At 42.9% G+C, this 20188-nt stretch overlaps 1 protein-coding gene across 6 annotated transcripts in view; it reads right to left on the bottom strand.

Moving 5' to 3' along the window:
- ADAMTS17 (ADAM metallopeptidase with thrombospondin type 1 motif 17) overlaps window positions 1-20188 on the bottom strand; it is a 185558-nt gene that overhangs the window by 44623 nt on the left and 120747 nt on the right. For 5 of the 6 annotated variants that reach the window (XM_083850395.1, XM_083850394.1, XM_083850396.1 and 2 more), the window contains 4 exons: window positions 15362-15482; window positions 12366-12440; window positions 7143-7223; window positions 737-894 (listed from right to left, as the gene is read on the bottom strand). In XM_083850395.1, the coding sequence (XP_083706521.1) occupies window positions 737-894; window positions 7143-7223; window positions 12366-12440; window positions 15362-15482 (435 nt within the window). The remainder of the gene's footprint in view (window positions 1-736; window positions 895-7142; window positions 7224-12365; window positions 12441-15361; window positions 15483-20188) is intronic. The other variant, XM_083850398.1, reaches the window with a different exon arrangement.

Raw genomic sequence — 20188 nt, 5'->3', positions numbered from 1 at the left:
CTACAGAAACCTTGAAGCTTTATGCACTTTCAACTAGTAACACATTTGTGAGACAGCCAGTAATAGAGTTATCTTATGGGTAGAAACATTCAGGTTACCACTGACACTAAGGGACTGGCCCATGAATCACCCCATCACCCAAATTAGCAGAAGAACTATACTGAACATTAGCAAAACCTTCAAGAACAGCTTAAAATGCATAAAACTTTTTTAAAAAAAAAGAAAACAAGGAACATTTCTGTATGCAATGAAGCCACTTCAGAAAGTCAAATTCACATGTATCATCTCTACATGCAAAACGTTCATTTTTTCTATTAGAGCAACAACGTGTTTAAATACAGAATATGTTTTGGCACAAGCAAAGAAGGAATTTTGGCAAAATTTCTATTCATGTATGTGAGCAGGTATGTCCATGAAGGAAAGAAGGCTCCTGGAAACCTATGGACTCTAGAATGAACCTGTCATATTATCTGTGACACATTACAGAAATGTCCTGTACTGGAAATGAGTTTACTGGGACACTGCATGTTCCCCAAGAGTACAGCTCCAGTTATTTTTAAGTAGTGAGGTGGGTATCTCCAGCCCTTCCAATGCTGCAAAAGAATTCAAGGAGAAGCAATACTGCATACCTGTAAGAAACTCTAGTGAGGAAGCAATCAAAATTTAACTTTCATCTAGAATATAAACCCTTTAGGTTGCATCACTTAAGAAACACAAACAAAGGATATAAAGTTACCATCAAGTGCAGTGGTATTTTAGTTGGTCCTTTGGCAGAGATTTTCTCCCACAGACCCCTTCGCACGTACCGGACAGTAGTGCCTGCGATCTGAAACTCACCAGGAAGCTCAATTTTCCAGTCGCTGTTAATGGATCTCTTACTGGAATCTTTTAAAGCTGGAAAGAATCAAATATCATGGAATGAAATGAAAGCGAATACATAATTACAAATAGGCTATTGACTACACTCAAGACTGAGCTTCTTTCTCAGCCCACTTGAAGTGCAAGACGCAGCAGCCTTGTAACAGACACGAATTTAAAAGATAAATTAAGTATAATTTTAGCTGACTTATCATAAGGTTACTAACTCGTGTAAATTCTGTATTTCAGTTGCTGAAGGAATTTCTAATTACATTAACATTACCATTAAGTAAAAATAACGTCATATAAACTGGTATTGCTAAGGTTTTACTACCTAAAATTATTAGGTTCCACTTTTCAAAGAAGCAAAGTTCTCCGGCTTCAAAACTTTGAACGTTCTCTGTGTCATTCCACTGCCGGGGAATTTAAAGGGAGGGCAAAAAAAAAGCGTGCAACAGCAGTTTACAAATGAAAAGCAAGGAAAGGTAACTAGCCACTGTCCTTGGAAAAAAAGTACTACTAATTCAGGACTAAATGGTAGAACTCTTCCAGAGTTCGATCTATTTCAGGAGCATGCCTGAAAAACACGTGTATTTATGGCATGTTGCTGAATTCAGTTACATACATACGGTTCTTTGCAAAAGAAAGCTTGTGCAAGTAAAATGCTTTTCTTTGATTTTCAGTGAAGAAAGATTTAATCCGTGTTTAAGGTAAGACTAAAACACTACAGCACTGTGCTGACAAGCAAGAACCACAAAGCAGTGACTGACTAGGCAAAGTGCAAACCTTATTAGCCCATTTTGCTTGCCCAAGCTAAGCAGAGTACAGATTGGGAACAGAAAGCATAATTAGAAAACAATTAGTTAGAGCCATAATTCTTCCTGGAATAGCCCAATTATTATTAGTCAAACGTTTACAGAGTAAACGTATACAGATGTTTGTAAAATGAACATGCCTGGTATATCAAAAATTGCCACTTAAATCACTTTAAGGATTATTCTCAAATCTAACTATTTAGATGTTAATCTTAGAAAAATGGGTGGTACCATAAACGTGGACACATCCACCAAATTGGTAGACATGATATAAGGTTCTAATACCAGAGAGTAGCTGCTAGAGGACAACCTGAAGATAATTCTGGTAAAACACTTACATACTGACACTGTTACACTCTTCAAGCCATTAAAACCAGTACCTGGGGCAAAAAAGGATGAGAGCACCAGTGGCTGTAAACAGAAGCCTGGTTTGCAAGGCAAGATCTGTCTATTTTTATGTAAAGTGTATCTATCTGACTGAAGTCTGGCAGCAGTTGAGTTTAAAGATTCCCACTCAGACAGTACATAACAAAAACCTATTCAGATCTTCAAGCATTAGCAAAAAACTCATAGATCATTTCTCTCTCAACTCTCCTTCCAAATGTAGCAAGACAATTCTGCATTTTTTATTACTTTCCAAGCAGAATGAATTTCTGAAATTGTATTTTCCTAAACATGCCTTGAGAAAAAAAAATCGATGAAATCTCTATGTTGATACACCCATTTTTAAGTGCGTATTTTTAAGTGCAAAATACAACTTCTGCTGAGTTTCTGTGTGCTCCATAATGCAAACATTGAACAGTTGTAAAGGCAAGTCAAGTTACAAGGCAGACTGGTCAGTGAACTTGGCAGATCAGTGTAATAACCCCTTCTGCTCAAGCCTGGAAGGCAGAATATTGCAACCTGCAACAACTGCCTAAAAGCGTAATTTAGTGCACCCCTCAGGTTGCTCTCAGTTACTCCAGAGACTTTTTTTTTTTTCAGTTAAAAAACTGGAGAGTCATTACAAAGCTCCAGCATCAGAAATAAACTGAGCTGATGGTCAGGATCTTGCCTGATGCCTTCTTTGCTCTCAAAACAAAATGCAGAAACAAGTACGATGCTGTCTGTGCCTCCGTGTGATGGAAAGCAGGACGCAAATAAAAAATATCAGCAGGCAATGCAGAGCCTGACACAGGCACTTTGCTTTCAGAGTTCATGAGCTGGAGCCACATGCATCATGTCAGCTGCTGTAAGACCACATCCGTCCCGTCTGATGCACATCCTCTGTGCATCAGTAAGGGCAAAAAGAAAGCCACATTACCGAAGGAATCCCTGTAAGATGAATACTGACAGGGAAAGATGCTTGGAGAATTGCGTCCTTTCTTCCAGAAGAACTTACTGCATCAGCAACACTGCTATTCTTCAAATACTGAAAAGCAACTCTAAGGGCATCTGATTTCTGTGACTTAGTGCAAGGTCATTTCAGGATTTCTGTGTTTTCTACAGTACAATGGAAACAAAGTTATTCAGATGTCTGCGTGATGCATTGAGGGAAGAGAAAATTGGCAGACCCTGTTTTAAGAGAGTGAAAGTCCCAGGCCCCGCTGTGGAGATCCACGTACTATGATCGAGTTTGCCGTGACATCAGACAGAAGAGCCTGTGTTTTGCAGTTCCTGGGCTCCCTTAGTTCAAGGTTAACTGTGTCTCTTGGCTAAGCCTTTAACACGATGTTTTCTCAACCTCCAGCATTTCAAGCCTATTTTATTCTCTTCCAGTAAAAAATATAACCCTGGCTTTCACTTTACCGAGTGTGTTGCAAGAAGGTAAGAGGAGATGATTTAAAGCCTTTTCATGTCAATAGGAAAAGCTCCCATTGTCATCCCTTTGGATCAAGTCCCCAAAGCCAGCAAATCCTTCCAGCTGTGTGTAGGCTACATGTAATTCCTTAGAATGCTTAGGAGACCAGGAATTGGACTTCTTGTCAACTGCACAACAGGCCTGACTTTTCAGTTTGGTCTAATTTCCTATAGGGAGTGTTTGTAGCAATACTGGACTATTCTATATAGACCTTTTTTTATTCTGGCTGGCCTTCTCTAGCACCATTTAAATAGCTACTACAGTGAAAGCCCCCTCAAGACATGAAGGGTCAGCTCACCCCTTCCTCAAATGACATTTGAGAGGATGGAAATCCCTGTTAGTTTTCCCTTTAGGGGATTTCCTGAACAAACTTTTATTTGGCTCAACAGGACACGTTGGCTCCGCAGACCCCGAAGAGGTTACTAAAGGTAACAGGAGACTCCTGAAGTGATTTCAGAGCAGGGCGCCGTCTCACCTTCTTTCTGCCACTCCGTGTACAGGGGACAAACATGTTCCGAGGCACCTCAACACCATTGTCTATGCTGTTAAAATCATCCCTGTCACACTTTATGGCCAGGTCAACCTCCCAGACAGCTCCTAGCAGGGATCAGGCCTTTGCGGGGTCCCTTCCCAACAAGCAGCACCCAGGCAGCCCCCTGCTCTGTGGGCTGACAGTGCCCAGGTACGTTTTGGGGCTCATTTAATTTACAGATTGAGCATCATCCATAGTGTCTAACCTCTGGGGAAGTCTGAACCAGGTAGAGGTCTCAATACACTGTGTCTGTGTGGTCCTTTCTGAGAGGATCCGCATCCTGGGGCGTTACTGCAGAAAGATGGAACATCCTTCTGTCCTGGTGCACACAATCGTCCTCGCAGCTCCCTTTATCCCACAAGAGGCTCCACAGTAAAGGTGAAAGGAAACTGCAGGTATCGTTTCCCCAGAAGGAGTGGAATGTATATGTTTTTGGTTTTTTTTCCTAAGATAAGTTCCCTTGGGAACATAGGCTAGGGGTATGATGACGTGCTGCTATTTGCATTCTACAGCAACACAACTCTCTCTGCAGCTTACTTTTTTTCCCTGCTTTGTTCCCCAATCTACAAAGTGCCTTGTGCAAACTCCAGACAATTCCGAAGCAGGATTGTTTTCCTCTGCCAAAGCCTAGCGGCTTCCAGGCTGCTCAAACCATCCTCACACTAGGATTGAGGAGCCACGAACATGACTAATCAAAGCTGGGGATGAGATAAAACTATCTCCACAGCAGCACGGCTGACCAGCAAAAATATCACGGTACATGCTCACAAGAGCGTTTGAGAGCTTGAATGACTAAAACCGTGCTTTGGATACAAGTCATCATCAAAGGAAGATAGCTTGCTGGTAAAAAACAAAATGTTTAATCTTTGTGGATCTCTCTTCTGGGAAAGGTTTGATTTTGATTGCTGCAGGCACTGTTCCCTAAGTAACTGAGCAGGAGAGTCTGGAAACAGCCCCAAAGGGGCTCACTGAGGATTGCAGGAGTTCCACTGGAGATTCAGCAGAGTATCTGAGCCAAAGTGCTTTCACCACAGCTTGTCTTCACTCGGTGCAAGTGCTCCAAGCTGGCTGCAGCGCTCCTGGGACCCTATGCCTCAAACAGGGCAGCAAAGCACAGCTCTTCCCCTGTGGGTACGTTTAGGCGGCAGCAAGCATCCACACTCTTACATCTCTGAGCTGATTCCTGGCTCGAAGCTGTACAGTAGAAGAACATTAAAGAAAAGGAGCCCTAGCAACAACCCATAACTCCTCCTTTTCTTTTTGGCTCGAAGACAGGAACTGACCAATCTGTTTCTAAACCTGGCACCTTGTCAGATCTTTATTTCCACCTTGGGTCCCTCCAGCTTGCTTCCCAGCCTGTGGACACAAACTGCCGAGGCATTTCCTGTTCAAGGTGGTTTTTAAGCATTGCAGCCAGCCAAGCCAGCCAGCGTGGGTTGCCTGTAGGTGGAGGGAAATTCTTCAGGCACTGCTCCCAGCACATGGAATAATGATTCCAAATTATGCTGGGCTCAAATCCAAAACACTGTACCTGGTCCTGAGTGGAAATAGGACCTGATTGGGCTCAGCTTTGATGGTGTAATTGAAAAAGAAAATCCTTCCACACTCAGATCTGGATGTACAATGCATTACAAGGTCTAACGGAGTGACCAGAATTTAGTTTCCTTGGTCATCTTTTTTGTCCTGTTGGAACACTCCTGCTGCTACTCTATAACTGCGGTTAGCAAGACACTGGGCATCTTTTCCTTGTGCCCAGTGTTCCTGGGAAGAACTTTTTGACCTAAAATCTGTAAAATTTTTATCTGTTTTTATGGGACACATACAAGGGCCAATTCCTGCTCTCAAATGTACATAAGTTCCAATCTTCACCACCTAATGGAGAAATACCTGCTAAAGTCAAGGTTAAGTGGTCACAACAAAGGGCTAACTCCACATAGGAATCTCACTGTTGCAGCTATCTGCCAAAGCCCAAACCCCTGACAAATAACCTGTGTAAATCCCACCAAGACAAACAAAAAGGTTGGCTCCCAGCAGACAGAGTATTTGCAAAGCCCAAGGAAGGAAACACTGGCTCTCATTGTTCCACCAGTGCTTTGCTATGTCAAACATCTTACGTGTAGGCGTAATCCTCTCTCAGCAAGCTGGCTGCAGCATTAGCAGAAATAGTACCAGTAGGGATACATGCTTCGTACCAAGAAGTGGTACAAATGCCAATGTTTTTGCCAAGGATCCCAGTCCAAGCTTTGCTACTGCCTCTCTGCATAGCCATGAACAAGTTTTGACACCTCAGCTTCCCCTTCTGCACAACAGGAGGACAGCAAGCTTTGTGATCCTCTCAGAGTTCCTACCACAGGCCTGATATATCCCTGGCAGCAATCCCATCTTCCAGAGTGCTTTTCTACCCTGAAACCTCACAGTGTCTCCACTCTGAGAAGCTCACTTTGAGAGAACCAGAACATACAAAAGTGAAAACAGTACCTAATACTTTCCAGGCTAAGCATCAGCTGGAACATGTATCTGTTCCGACCACTGCTATGAGAACATCAGGCTGTGGAAGGGCTGAAACACTCTTTGATAGATCCTGCACCTCAGAAAGCAGGACCAGGTCTTGAGTACAGCACCAAGTGAAAACCTGCTGCTGCAGGCAATGGGGCAGGCAACCTCATGGTCAGGTCCTTAAGGGACATCAGCTCCCCTGTCCTGCCTTTGTTCCAGTCTGAGCTTGGAGCCTTCCGATTGGTATCTCTGCCAAGCCTTCCTTTAAATGCACGGTTCTCTTTCCCACTCCCTCCCAAAGTACAGGCAGCTATATTCCACCCAGCGCCAAATGCTGTTCAGAAATCCTTCTGTCCACATAAATGTGTTCTTTGGTCCTTTCCGGTTGCACAAGGGCCTTGTAAGTGTCATGCACTATCATATCAGGGAAGTATCAGGAAACCAAGCCACAAAAGTAAAGAGATCGAAACAATAACGAAATCAACAGCCACTTTGTGAGAACAACAAACCCATCACTTACAAAGACATTTAGAGAAGCATCAGTTTAACAGAGAACAGAGCTGAGTTTTGAATCAAAATATTTTTTGTTTTGTCTTTTTACCCAGAAAACTGTGAGCAGGTTTGTCCTCAACCACTCTGATCCGTCGGGCACCTGCAGGGATCACAGCTGCTTCGATGTAACCTATGGCAACAAAAGGGCAGATGGATGAGAACAACCCACGGACAGCCAGAGGCATCAGTCATTCAGTATCTCACCATGAAAAAATCAACTCCTGCCCAGATATCAGCAATTTGAAATCGAGTTTCTGATAGATACTCCTGTCATCTCCTCTTAAAAAAATCCCTGCTCCTGGCTGTGATCGCTGTCTGAAAGGACTCACCTCCACAGAACATTTGGATGATGCCTAAACGGAAGAGGAGGGATTAGTGGGACATGTGGGAAAAATAACTTTGTTTTCACTTGCACATTAGCTTTATATAAGTGTTCTGGAGGATATAATAGCTAACAGTCTCTTTGCATTGGGCTGCTAAACCGAATTCCACAGCTCAGATTTAATGTTAACAACTGAGCTGAAACTTTGTCAGACACTGACCATCTCCAAATGCTGCCAGCAGAAAGAAGCACGTGCCAAATGAGACCATCCGAGCATCTGACAAGGTAGGGAAGTTTTTACAGCACCCCATCATATTTTTAAGGAATTCTCATGGTTATTTTTCTGAAATTCTCTTGGCCTCTTCATGCTTCCTTCGACAACCAGCAACACGATGTAATTATACTACTATTCACGAACAGAATAACAGTAAGAATAATAAGGAGCTACAAGGAAACGTAGCGTATTTTCCCCCACCACAGAGCCATGTGGAGTTACTTGCTTGTTCCATGGGGTGAAAGTGGTGCCTTTAAACTAAAAAGCTGAGGAACACTAGCGCCCGTTTCAAAGGCCTGGGAGTCAGGGAAAGTTTTTCCACTGGCTTCATTGGACTCTGAATCAGCCCCCTGTAAATGACACTAATCTCATCACAGCCATGATTTGATTCTTTCTAATTGGCCACCCAGTTTACTTTGCAGTGTATTACTTGGCACATCTTATGGATTATTGCTCTCCTTTTTCTTTTACATGTTAAGTAGCTTATTCTGTATGTTCCCTCATTCCCCTCCTCTCCCTTCCTTTTTTTTTTTTTTTTGTCTTCATAAAGGGCTGTGTGAAGCTCTTCTGTGTAAGCTCTGCCTTTATGGAAATCAAGGGCAAGCTACAGCAATAGCTTGGAGAACTGCTAGAGCCAGGAGCAGTGGCTCCTCCAGTATTCAGCAGTGTTTGGGGAACTATTTTAGGGACAAGTGCAGCTGAATGGCCATGCTTCTGCTACACTGATAAGAAAAGCCTCAAAAAAGGATGCTGACAACCTAATGCCTCTCAGGACTAAGTGATTCTCTTGCCACCATGACATGGAGTGAGTCGGACAGGGATTTTGGGTCTCAGACTGTGGGTTTGTTTCAGGCTGTCTGAACAAGCAGCGTGCAGCCTCTTTGGTGTCATATTCATAAGGCGTGATTGCTTGGGTTTTATAAGGGTCACTGGGTGGACAGCTGATTTGGGATGGATCCACTCCTTCTTTCCCTGATCTCTGCATCTGAATCACACTTACTGTTTGACCCTTCAGTTCAGTTCAGTTGTTTTTGCATGTTTGCTTCCTTACTTCTCTCTTACTCGGTGTATCTCAGAAATAGTCTCGTAGCCTTGCAGGACAAATAGAAAGAGGGACAGCAGAGCTGCAAACCATGTCTGGGTACTCTTAAATGCAATACAAAAATCTGTTATAAAATCAAATCAAACAGATGTTGGAGTTTACTCTAGACATTGCTAGGAGTTGTTTTTTTCATCAGCTGAGATACCAAATGACAGTAAACACAGAGTGTTCCAGAAACCAAACAACCTCACTGCACCCCATGCATCTGCATCCAACCCCGACCAACAGCTGCCACCAGACACGAGCACACAGCAAAGGTGTGATTAATGCCACCCCGCCACAGGGAAATCAGCCCTGTTACACACCTCAACACCCTTGTTAGGAAGCTGGTTTGGAACATGCCCAAGTTTCAGGTAATGTAACGTACCAATTAGGGTACTATTACTTATTTTTTAAACCGTTTGCCAGGTATGAATGCCCAGAACTAAATCATGCAAGGGTTGAACGCAGAGTTGGGCTGAATTTAGTGGAAAGACGGTCACTGGCTTCACTGCGCTTTGGATCTGTCCCCTGACTGAGCAACAGCCGGGAGCGTCACAGTGCTTTGGAGGTGGGTGAGCTGGGGAGCCACGCTTGAGGTCCAGCTAGTGCCATAAATACACTCTCATTTCATCACCGTGTCATGAGAGAAACACCACGTGGAAAAGCTGACTTTTCTGTTACTTTTTACAATTGTAAATAGCGGAGTATAAGCTATTAATATGGCATTAGTTGTGGAGACTGTTTGGTTTGGTCTTATACCAGATTTTTCTCCTCATGTAATTTCTAATCCTGACTGATGGCTTTGGGGGGTTGTGTTCACAGCTCCTGAGTAAGAAGAAACACACCATGCTAACTCACCGAGATCATGCGGCACAAGCCTGACTGCTGGCCTTTACTGCATCTTTAGTGAGCTGTGAACCACTCTGCAGTTGTACGAACCTGACCTGTCCTTTCAGAGACGAAGCAGAGTTCTTGGGCATGTACCAAAAGCAGCATCTTTACACCCTCAGTCACTATCTCTAGCAATATTGTGTGAGTTAGTGGTCAAACCCTACTGCAAAAATACTGTATACCATCCATGCAAATTTGCCACAGGTACAAACTCGGACAGCTACCACCGCTCCAGTCTGGTCCTTAGTGCTAATGCGATGCTGCTGGTCCCAAAATAATCCTGATCTTTGAGATAACCGCACCAGAAAACATCTTCACTGTTTTCGAGGCACGTTTTTTTAAGCGAACTGTCACTGCAGATTGCCAGAAAGATTATCAAGTGTTAGCTAGTAAGACCAAAAAAAGTCCCAAGAGTTGGCCCAGAGTCAAGGAGTCTCAAAGATCTGTTAGGTCTTAGGATAATTGTCTGCAATGCAGGGGTCTGCAAGGTTGGGCTTCAAGTTCTGCTTTAAATGAGGAATTGGTTAAAGACTGATGAGATTTGGCAACTATCAGGCAGTATTTCGAGTAATTTCACCCATAAATCAGCCTGTTAAGATGAAGCTTTGAAAGTACAACAGGAGAACTTCATTATTTGATAATTTATAGTGCTGTATGCAGTATGCTCCACCTTGGGAACAGTTACTTTGGCATGCACCAATCTTTCTGGACAATCTGCATTACATCAGTGTCTCAGGAATGTAAGACCATGATTGAAGCAAATCCTAGATACAAATTATGTGGTGTAACTCGTATTAGGAGAGACACCAGAACAAAGATGCGGCTTTGTCATCAAGGAGATTAATATGTGAACAGTGGCTACTGTATCTTCATTTAAATGCTGGAGAGATTTGCAAGAGGAAAAGTGTTTCACACAGGGAAATCCGCTGTTAGCCATTGTTGTTATTCTCAGAATGAAGAGAAAGTTTAGTATGAACTTCAGAACGTCACCGATCTACTACAAAACCGCTTTCTCAGCTCACATCCCAGTAAAAGACAGACTCCAAGGCAGATGAGAAATTATCCCATGGCTGAAAGCACTGATCTCTAGGCACTGTGCCTTCATGTCCTATCCCTGTACACACACGACAATTAGATGTGAGACGTCAGCAGTGCTCACCCCATTATCAGACTTCCCCAGAGTGCTCAGAACAAAGGTCTCAGGGTGGAAGCCAAGGAAACCAGGCTGCCCCGTCCACCTAGGTATATCAGTTCCCATGGCCCTTCCCACCCTGCACCTTTTACTGAGTGCTCGGTTTTGCAGTGGAGTGGAAAAATGTCCAGCGGTCAGTACATAACCATCTTCTGAGCAGCTGCGCTGATTCCCTCTTGCTATTATCTTGAGAGTAATTCCTTCATCAGCACCTGTCTGCTTCCAGCCATGGGATAGCTCATTTGGAAGAAAATCCTATCACTGGAGAGCCATGGATAGATTTCAAAGCCTCCTACTATTACTGCACAGTTGGTTGCGAGAATCTCTCTTACATGTTCTGCTTAAACCCTTGTAAGACACCCCAGGAGTTATCCCTGGGGCATTATTTTGTCATCATTTAGATGTACGCCCTATTGACAAGAAATGAGTTTCTTGCATTGTATAAAGATGCTCCTAGCCAGCACTACAGCACCACTGTCCAAATTTCCTTTATTTGTTTTAAATATGTGCTGGAAAAATAAAGTAAGAAATAAAAGGTCTGTTTTTTCACCACCTTAAAAATAAAAATTGCTAGCAAAGATACACTAGTCATCTCCCAAAACAACAGTCAGAACTGGCATATATCACCATATTGTGCTCTGCAATTAAAAAAGTCCAAATAACTAGGGTTCTTTTGGATCACAAGCAAAGAGCTGCAATGAAAATCTTGTTATGGCTGAGAAAAATCAAGAGAGACAGATGCAAGGGAAATGCCTCATTCTCGATGCAGGTCTGAGCATTACAGGCACAGACTTGGAGTCTGGACAGATACCCTAGTCAGTAATACCGATCAGCTACCCAACATATGAGTTGAAGAACTGTCCTCTAGTTCCAGGTCCCTTGTACAGTGACAGGGAGGCTGAGATGGACTTCAGAACAAGCCTGTGTTTATTTTTATTTTTGAAATTGTTTCATAGCATTAGGTACAGGGCGTGGTGCCAGTCCGAAATAAAACCTCAATCTAAACAGCACATTCAGCTGGCCTACTGAAGAGAGCCAGCTGCACACAAGTGTATGTGACATTTAGCATCACAACTCAAGGCTTTTGACCTTCTCCCCAAAACAGAAACGGATTCCGTTTACATTTGGGTGCCCGTGGACCACAGGCTGCAAGATCAGAACTGTCAGACCTCCTCTGGGGCACTTTGAATGTTCCAGCCACAGCATGTCCTACCAGGAGAGCAAAACCTTATAGAATCTGTGACAATAAGGGTGAAAAAAAAATAAAATAGGCTCAGTATTTTTTATTTGCTTAATGAAAATTTGTCTCCCTTTCACATCTTCTAAAAGGAAAGGATCTGTACTTGTTGTCTCTGAAAAAACAAACTAACTAGTAAAAGGTCTTGAAGTTTATCCATGGCTTGTGATACCCATCTCCCCATCTCATCCAACCAAAAGAAAATAAAGAACCAACACCAAAGGATGTCACCAGCACCCACTAACACTGCAAACAGCATTCAAGTATCTTACACGAGAAACACTTGGGAACAGCCTTTGCCTTTGCCATCACACATGTGGAAACCTTCTTACAATGACTATTGGTGACTAAGAAACAGAAAGGAGTTGGTATGGGTTTAGTTCCATAAACAGGGCTCGGCAACATAATTTGCAGTCACAGGACACGTAGGGAGCAGCCCCACAGTCGGTGGAGTCCCACCCGTAGAGCAGCTGAAGATCTCACCCAAAGAAGCAGCTGCAATTCCCAAAGCAGACACCGCACCAGAACAATCAACAGCTCGATATTTGAAGGCTATTCTCTTCTGAAATAACACACCGGCATACTTAATGCAGGATGCTGGCCTTGACTTGGATTGCAGCAAGTTTGTGAGCATTTGCAACTGACCTGTGCAATCACCTGCATATCCAAAGCCTCAATTTGTATTTTGTATTCTCATTTGACCAGAATTTTGTCAGATTTTTGTACATGTTTGCTTAAGGACTTATTTAAAGAAAAAAATAACTTTTTTTTTCGAGTAACCAAATGGTCACTTGTGATACCTCAGATCGAACACTGGAGCTTTGCCTACTGCACGAGATTCAGTAAGTTAACCCAAGGACCTGACTGCGAAACACCAGTATATGAATTAAATTGATATAAATTGATGCATAAAATCTTTGCAGAATAGGGGCCGGAAATCCTAAGTGAAAAGAACAAGTCTATATTCAGTATGTAACATAGAAGAAACCCAAAAGCAGGAAAACAGGAACAGTGAATAATTAAAAGTGTAAATATCCTTTCATTTTTAGTAGGCTAGGATGTTCATTAGAAGAGCATAATTAAAAAAAAAATAAAAAGCAAAGACGATTTTCAACCCAGAAGACTACTTGTCATATCATGGATGATCGTTTCTAAAATCATTACTCCCAAAAATATAATTCCCTTTAAAAATTAATAAATCAAAGCTTCTAACAAATCTCGATGAGATTACCATTTTAAAAATCATTTCCTGTGAGTTCCGTGAGATGGGTAAAGGTGGAAGCACTTAAAATGTCTGCGTAGCATTGACAACGCAACCCTGCGACCGGTTTGCACTTCTAAGACGATCAGCAGAGAACAAGAACCAGTAAATGCTTGAAGAGCCTAATGCAAACCATGATTCCGTCAGCCATTTCTTCCCGCTAGGCAACACGGTGCTGGGGGTGAATCCCCCCTGCAGCGTCCTGGCAGCTGCACGACCCGTTAAGGTCGAGTCTGTTCTGTTCCTACAGCCTTGTAAAGTTACCACCCTCAAGCAGTTTGTCTAGCTGGGAATTAGTGCAACTTCCTGGCAATGACCCAGACATTTCTTATTATCTACCCGAGACGTTTTGTAGTCTAATTGGAAAAGATAAAAGATAGTTCTCTTCAGGAGCCATCAGGAAGTTCAGGAACAGCTGAAAAATCTGCTGCAGAAAGAATATTTTTTTTCAGCTGGACCAAGGAACTTTTTGCACCATATCTATCAAGTGCAAATGCCTTGACACAAATAAGTGGAAAATAACTGGGACAGAAGAGTCAAAGGCAATAAAGCAGGAAATTATTCAGCAGGTTGGCCTAGCAATGCAACAGCACAAATGTGCTCCAGAAAGTCGTGGCGGAGGTGGGAAATCCCACCTGCACCTCACAGGAGGTGACAGGTCACAGCTGGCCCCACAGATAAGAAGGAGGAGGATGCAGAGGAAGAGGCCAATGAACAAAATCACTTTAGTGCTGAGACCTTGATTCAAGGAAGCCACAAAGCACTTGTGCTGCTTCAGTAACTAAACAGAACTGGAGCGTGTGCTTAAATGAAATCTCTGGGTGCTTTACTGAACTCAGTCCTGGAGTAGCACGTTTTCAATGTATTTATGCACACAGAAATGGCAACTCTCTATTCCCTGAATGTGAAATCACTTTTTCTGGACAATTCCTTCTTCCTGGAGCAGCTTGCAAGTCCTGAATCTGGCTTTCCCTCCCTTTGCCGGGTTAGGATGAATGGTGACAAGGTTTCTCAGAAGCACGGAACAGAAACTCTGGAACAAAGACTAATTCAAACACCAAGCTGTACATACATTAATGTTTAACAAGAGAGGGGAAAGTCTTAAGTCTGACCAGAAGCTCTTTTATGCTATACTGGATGCTATTGCTGGCAGGGATTCAGTAATAATACTCAGAGGGGAGGGCTTTTTTATTTAGCTGAGATATACTGATTATAGCATGAATCATCTGGAACATACAATGTGCATCATTCAGAGCTCCCAAAGAGCTCAAGGATGGTGCTGAAATCAGACTTCCCTCCCACTGGAGAAGATCCTATGATTTTATCTGTTATTTAACATCAACAGCACCGGCAACATTCAAAATGAGAAACACAACTTCACTCTGAATTTCAGAGAGAGGAAACGGCTGCTATCTGGGCAACTGAATAAGAAGCAGGCAGAATATCACATTGAATTTTGTTTTGTGTTCCTAGACAGATTCTGTTGTTTTAAATAAGAAACGATTTTGGATACTGCACAGCTCCATCAGCTGTGATCCTGAGAAGTTCTCAGCACTCCCAACTCACCATCTAACAAGAGGCTCAGTAAATGGTAAGACTGAATGCTGAGTATCTATCTTTGGAGAGTTAGTTACTCAAAGGCAAGACCAGAGAGGAGTCAGTATTTTCATTCTTGCATATCTTTTCACTGATTCCTCATCACACACTTCCACAGAACCTTTCCTGGCAGCACGACTGGTTGGAAAGGGAGAAAATCAGTGGAGCCAGTGGTGTTAGACCCCTACCCATCGTCTGCAAAAGTCGGATGTCATGAACAGTCGGAAGCTTTTATGGTCATGTACATCAGAAATCATGCAATTTTGGAGAACAGCTGCCCTCTAACGTGTTCATCAGCACAGGTGAGTCAAATGCTATCCAAGAAGAAGAGCTATTACTGCCTCTCTTTAACTCTCCTCAAGCAGTTAAGAGAACCTCCGCTCTGCTGAAATGCTGCTGAGGGTTACTCACCCATCCCCTTCGTGTGGTTGAAGTCGCCTTTCACCACTTTACAGGTTTTGCCATCACCACTGCAGATTCCACAGCGATCCTCTTTGGCAGCTGAACCAATGATTCCATCGCAGCCAATTTTCTAATGACAACAACCAGAGGTCCCCAATTATTTTGTTTGCAAGGTTAAAGTATCTCTAAACATTGATGTCAAGACTACGATAGACACCTGACTGAAAACCTGAGCAGGAAGAACTGAACGCTGTGAATCAGTGGAGCATTCATTTGGAACAGTGTTGAGCTGGTTATTTAGCAACCCCCTTCCCTAACTCTAAGAGCACGAACTTTGAATCAGAAGACATTACTGAAGAGAGTTTCAAAACCACTAGTTATTCCAGGTATCATCACAGATTTCACACGAACCCACACTAACTTGCTTCAAACAACAACAACAAAAGATTAAAACAATGGTTTATGTTTGTACAGCAATTTCCATCTAAGGAACTCAAAGACATCCCAGAGAAATAGACCAGTACTGTGACACTCGGTTTAGAGAAGAGAAACATGTGACTTGCTTAAATGGCAATTAACCCAAGTAACCAGAATCCTGGTCTCAGCCCTTCACCTCACCAAAAGTCAGAGTGCTGGTGTAAGTTCCAGCGTGGGGCTCGCTGAATGAGCCCTGCTGTGGATTGGGATCTTACCAGGGAGTACAACGTTCAGTTCTGACTGCGCTTTGGCAACACCTGAAAAAAGAGCTCACTGATAAATTGACTCAAGATACCTGCAGTGCAAAAATACTTTGATGGAATCAGGTCAGGTTCATACACGGCCAATATGTACCATACGATTGTATGAAAATTCACAGATATTTGCACTGTACTAAGAACTGACATTCATTTGTAAAAAAAATAAAAAATAAGAACAAAAATCTCATAATTTCATCTAAAGCTTCATTTAAAACGGTATTTTCAGAATTTTCAATACCTAGTAAAACTGTTTCCAATCACAATATACCTGTCTGGGAGGGTTGCAGAACCAGAGCAGTCACAGTATTCTCCCTGTAGCTGCAGACTGTCACCGTAACCTTCCTTATTCACAAACCATTGCCAGGTTCTGATGGTGACCACTGACCACAAGACTTTTGGATCTTGAGGTCAGTAAGATCAAATTACAATTTGATTGGACATCATGTTATTATTCTAATTAGTCTGTGTGAATTGTTCTCTGTCCTTGTAAGACTCCAAATTATCAGCAATTCAGTCTTAATAGACAAACTTTGGCTGAAATAAGAGTTCTGACTATGCAAGTTATTAGCAGAGATTCGGCTGTAAGTTGCAGATTCACTCTCTGTAGATAAACAGTTCCTTGGCAAATGAGTTCCCAGGACTGTCACCAGTAAAACTTATTGGAACAAGGCTGTTGCGTCTCTCCCTTCCTTGCCTTCTTATAATAAAGCCAAAGGAAACTTGGAAAGAAATCTTAGAGAACAATTAAAATAATGAGAATTTTGAAAAACGGGGTAAACAGGGAAAGATGAAGAGAACTTGGGCTGTTTATCTGAGGCTGCCTGTGTGTTAAGTAATGTAATTTGGACCTGAACTCAAGCATTCCCCTTGTTTCAGAAGACACTGGCCACTGCTTAAATCCAGATGTATTACAGGGATCAAAGATTGCCAGCATTTGGATTTGTTCTGATGCAGTGTTTGTCTGCATAAATCATTAGAGACAGATAAATGCTGAAAAAGAATGATCATTAAAAACGTAAACACACACAAGTGAGATGCTGCTCATTAACTAGAGCAGTATCTAAGTTGGTAGGCAAGGACTACAGCAAAAAAAAACCACAACTGTGTAAATAGGAATTAAGTAAAGTTGAAGAGGACCATGGAGTTTTTGGCAGTTCCAATTCTCAGGGCTAAACTTCACACCCATGTCCAACAAATAATGTGGGGATATTGAATATGATTCTGCCCCCAAAACAGAAGGATGTCCCAGCAGTTCTCCTTCCAGGAAAATAAATGTGATTTATTAATGGGCTTGCTGAAAGACAGCTGGAAATCCATGCCTGCCTGCCACCCTGCTGAGATACTGGAAAAGCTGCATTTAATTTAAGGCTCTTGTGCTATCTTTTATTGCGCTGCATTGTTATTAGCACTATGTGAGCATACAAATGAATAAAGGGAATATAATGAGTGCTGAACCACACTTATTCCCAGCGCTCCATGAGGAGTCTGTAGGACTATAACGGAGGCAGGCAGAGAACAGGGGGTGAGCAATCACATGGTTTGCATTTACGCTGCAGCTTCCCAGTTAATGGAAGCCACTGCAAGCAAACAAAGCCTCTGAAAGAGTAAATCCCCCCTCTTTGGACACTGGGGTTCAAGACGAGCCATTTCCTCCCACTTTACTCGGTCACTGACACACTTTGACTTCATAGACCTTTTCTGAGGACAGGGAAGGAGCACCCACTGAATCCGTAAATACACCCTCCAAAACCTTCGCTGTTTTTTGCCTTTCATCTTCTGCCCAGTTCCCTGATTGTGGAAGAGATGGGAATAACCCTTGCAGCGTTCCCTTTGGTGGCATTTTCCCTCCCCTCTGCAGGGCAGACTTTGCCCATCAGTTCGGGACTTCACAATTCAGGCTTCTGTCAAATTTGGGCCAGGAAATGGCTTCTTGCAAAGGAAAACTTTGAGAGTGAGTTTGCTTTCTTGGCTTCGAGATGAAAATTGTTGCATTCTTGTTACTTTATGAGGTAAAAATACTTTGTAAGCATTTTACTCCTTTCTACATAAACATTAGAGCCCTTTTCCCCCTCCCAAAGCCTTCCGATCAGTTCTGAAGCACAAGCATATTTAGTAGCAGTACATAATGAAACAGCTTTTGCTAACACTTGACAATGCATTTCCACAAGCTCCAAAGTCACTTAGAAACACATTACAGTGACCACTTCAGTCACCAGCACCTCTCCTGGGAGGAAACTATCTGTCAGCAGTCCTTGGACCATTAATTGAGAGGTCTCCAGCCTTCCCCTAGGCGAGGAAGCTGCTGACATTCCAGCTCCAGGGGCCAGAGGCTTAAGCCTGAGCCCCACCAGCCCTGGGGGAAGGTCTATCAGGCCTGCGCATTATCAGCTTCCAACTGACACTCTGCTCTCTGGTGTATGTATTATATGATGCATCGTTAAAATAGATATAGACTTCCTTTATCTGCTTTCAAAAACATGAGGGCTTAATAAACAGTATGCACAGGGCAAGTCCCAAGTTACACTGCTCAAAACTCAAGTTTTCATAGTGCAGACACTATCCCTTGAATCCCAAGTATAGTTCATGGGAGTTACTTGATCTTTGTCATCTCTAACTCATCCTGCACTGCTTCCTGCACAGCATACTGAACAAGGGAAGGTGATTTATTTTTTCAATAAGCAGCAGAAGGGCACAAAGGGGAAGCTTTACATCCTGAGAAAAGACACCTTGCAACACTATCCTGTGCGCTTTCTGACCCAAGAGTTATCCTGCAGGTTAGCAGCCTGAATCCATGGACCAGTACCGCCAGTATTGGCTGGATACTTTCAGTTCCAGCAGTCTTGAATGGACTGGTAAAAAGGGAAACAGCTTTCTTTTCTTACCAAGATGATCCCTTCAGGAATGAGCAACGTACTTGGAGCTCTACCATAATCACAAGAAATAATGGAAAATGAAGAGCTTGCCTGGTAGAGCCACCACGTGTTTACTAGTAGGAGTCTGTGTGTGCTTCCACCACCGCGAGCCATGTTCTCAGACTCCTGGACCTTCCCTGGACTGTCCAGCAGGGACTTGGACGGTGACATCAACAACTCTGGCAAAGGGACCGATGTTGGCATCACCCAGGAGTTCCAGTCCCTGCCTGTACTAGCTGCTGACAGCCTGCAGTGCTGTAGGACTGCTATTGAACAGCATAATTAATCAGACAACGAGGAAGCAGATTTTAAACCAAAACCAGTCCCTTGCCCGTATTAAAACATGGGAGTGCTGGCAGGAAATCTCAAGACAGTCTTTCGGGGCTTGAACTCCTCAGCATGGAGGGTCTCAACTATATCCACCGATTTCTTAGTGATCTTCGACCACAGTCTCCTGCTCTGACGCTGTGTTTCGTAACTACTGACTGACCTTTAAATTGGCAGGTAACTGCATGTGTGCTGAGCCAATGGCCTGAAATTCACTCAGCTGATACCTCAGCCCACCCTTCCTTTGCTCTCCTCCCCCCTTCTTCGCATTTTTGTAATTAAACATCTGAAAATACTGCTTGTTGGGTGGTATTTCCAGCTTCAGTCATTGCTGGCTCCAGCATAGGAAAACTCCTCCTCTTGAATGCACATCATTTGGATTCTTCTGTGTGAACTATGCGCTGTATTGCTTGGATGTTTTAAACGATATTTTTATTTGTATTTTGAATGGCTGTGCAAGAGCTCAATTGATACAGCCTGTGTGAATATGTTTTGCTACATAAACACAATTAGTTTTGTTATATACACCCACCCTATGTAAGAAATGACATTGTAGACTCACAACACTGTAATGCTTCCCATATGCTGAGTTAACTAGCTGTCTCAATGGATCAAATATAAATATTGATGCAACATGTGCCATTTTACAAATTAATCATCTACAGAGCATGCTGCTTATGACAGATTCATTTGCACTGCCAACTTTTTGTCCACAATATCCAGTGTCCACTGCTACCTCCAGGGATGGACCACATGAAACAGGAACATGCACATGTGAGCAGCTGACATTCAGATCTAAAGGCAAGGGAATTCGGATTTCTTTGCTTTAAACACAACTGCCCCTGTGGAGAATCGTGGGT

This window comes from Anser anser, assembly GCF_964211835.1.
Source record: "Anser anser genome assembly, chromosome: 10".
NCBI lineage: Eukaryota > Metazoa > Chordata > Aves > Anseriformes > Anatidae > Anser > Anser anser.
Note: the sequence above shows the minus strand (reverse complement) of the source record. Positions and strands in the feature narration are given on the sequence as shown.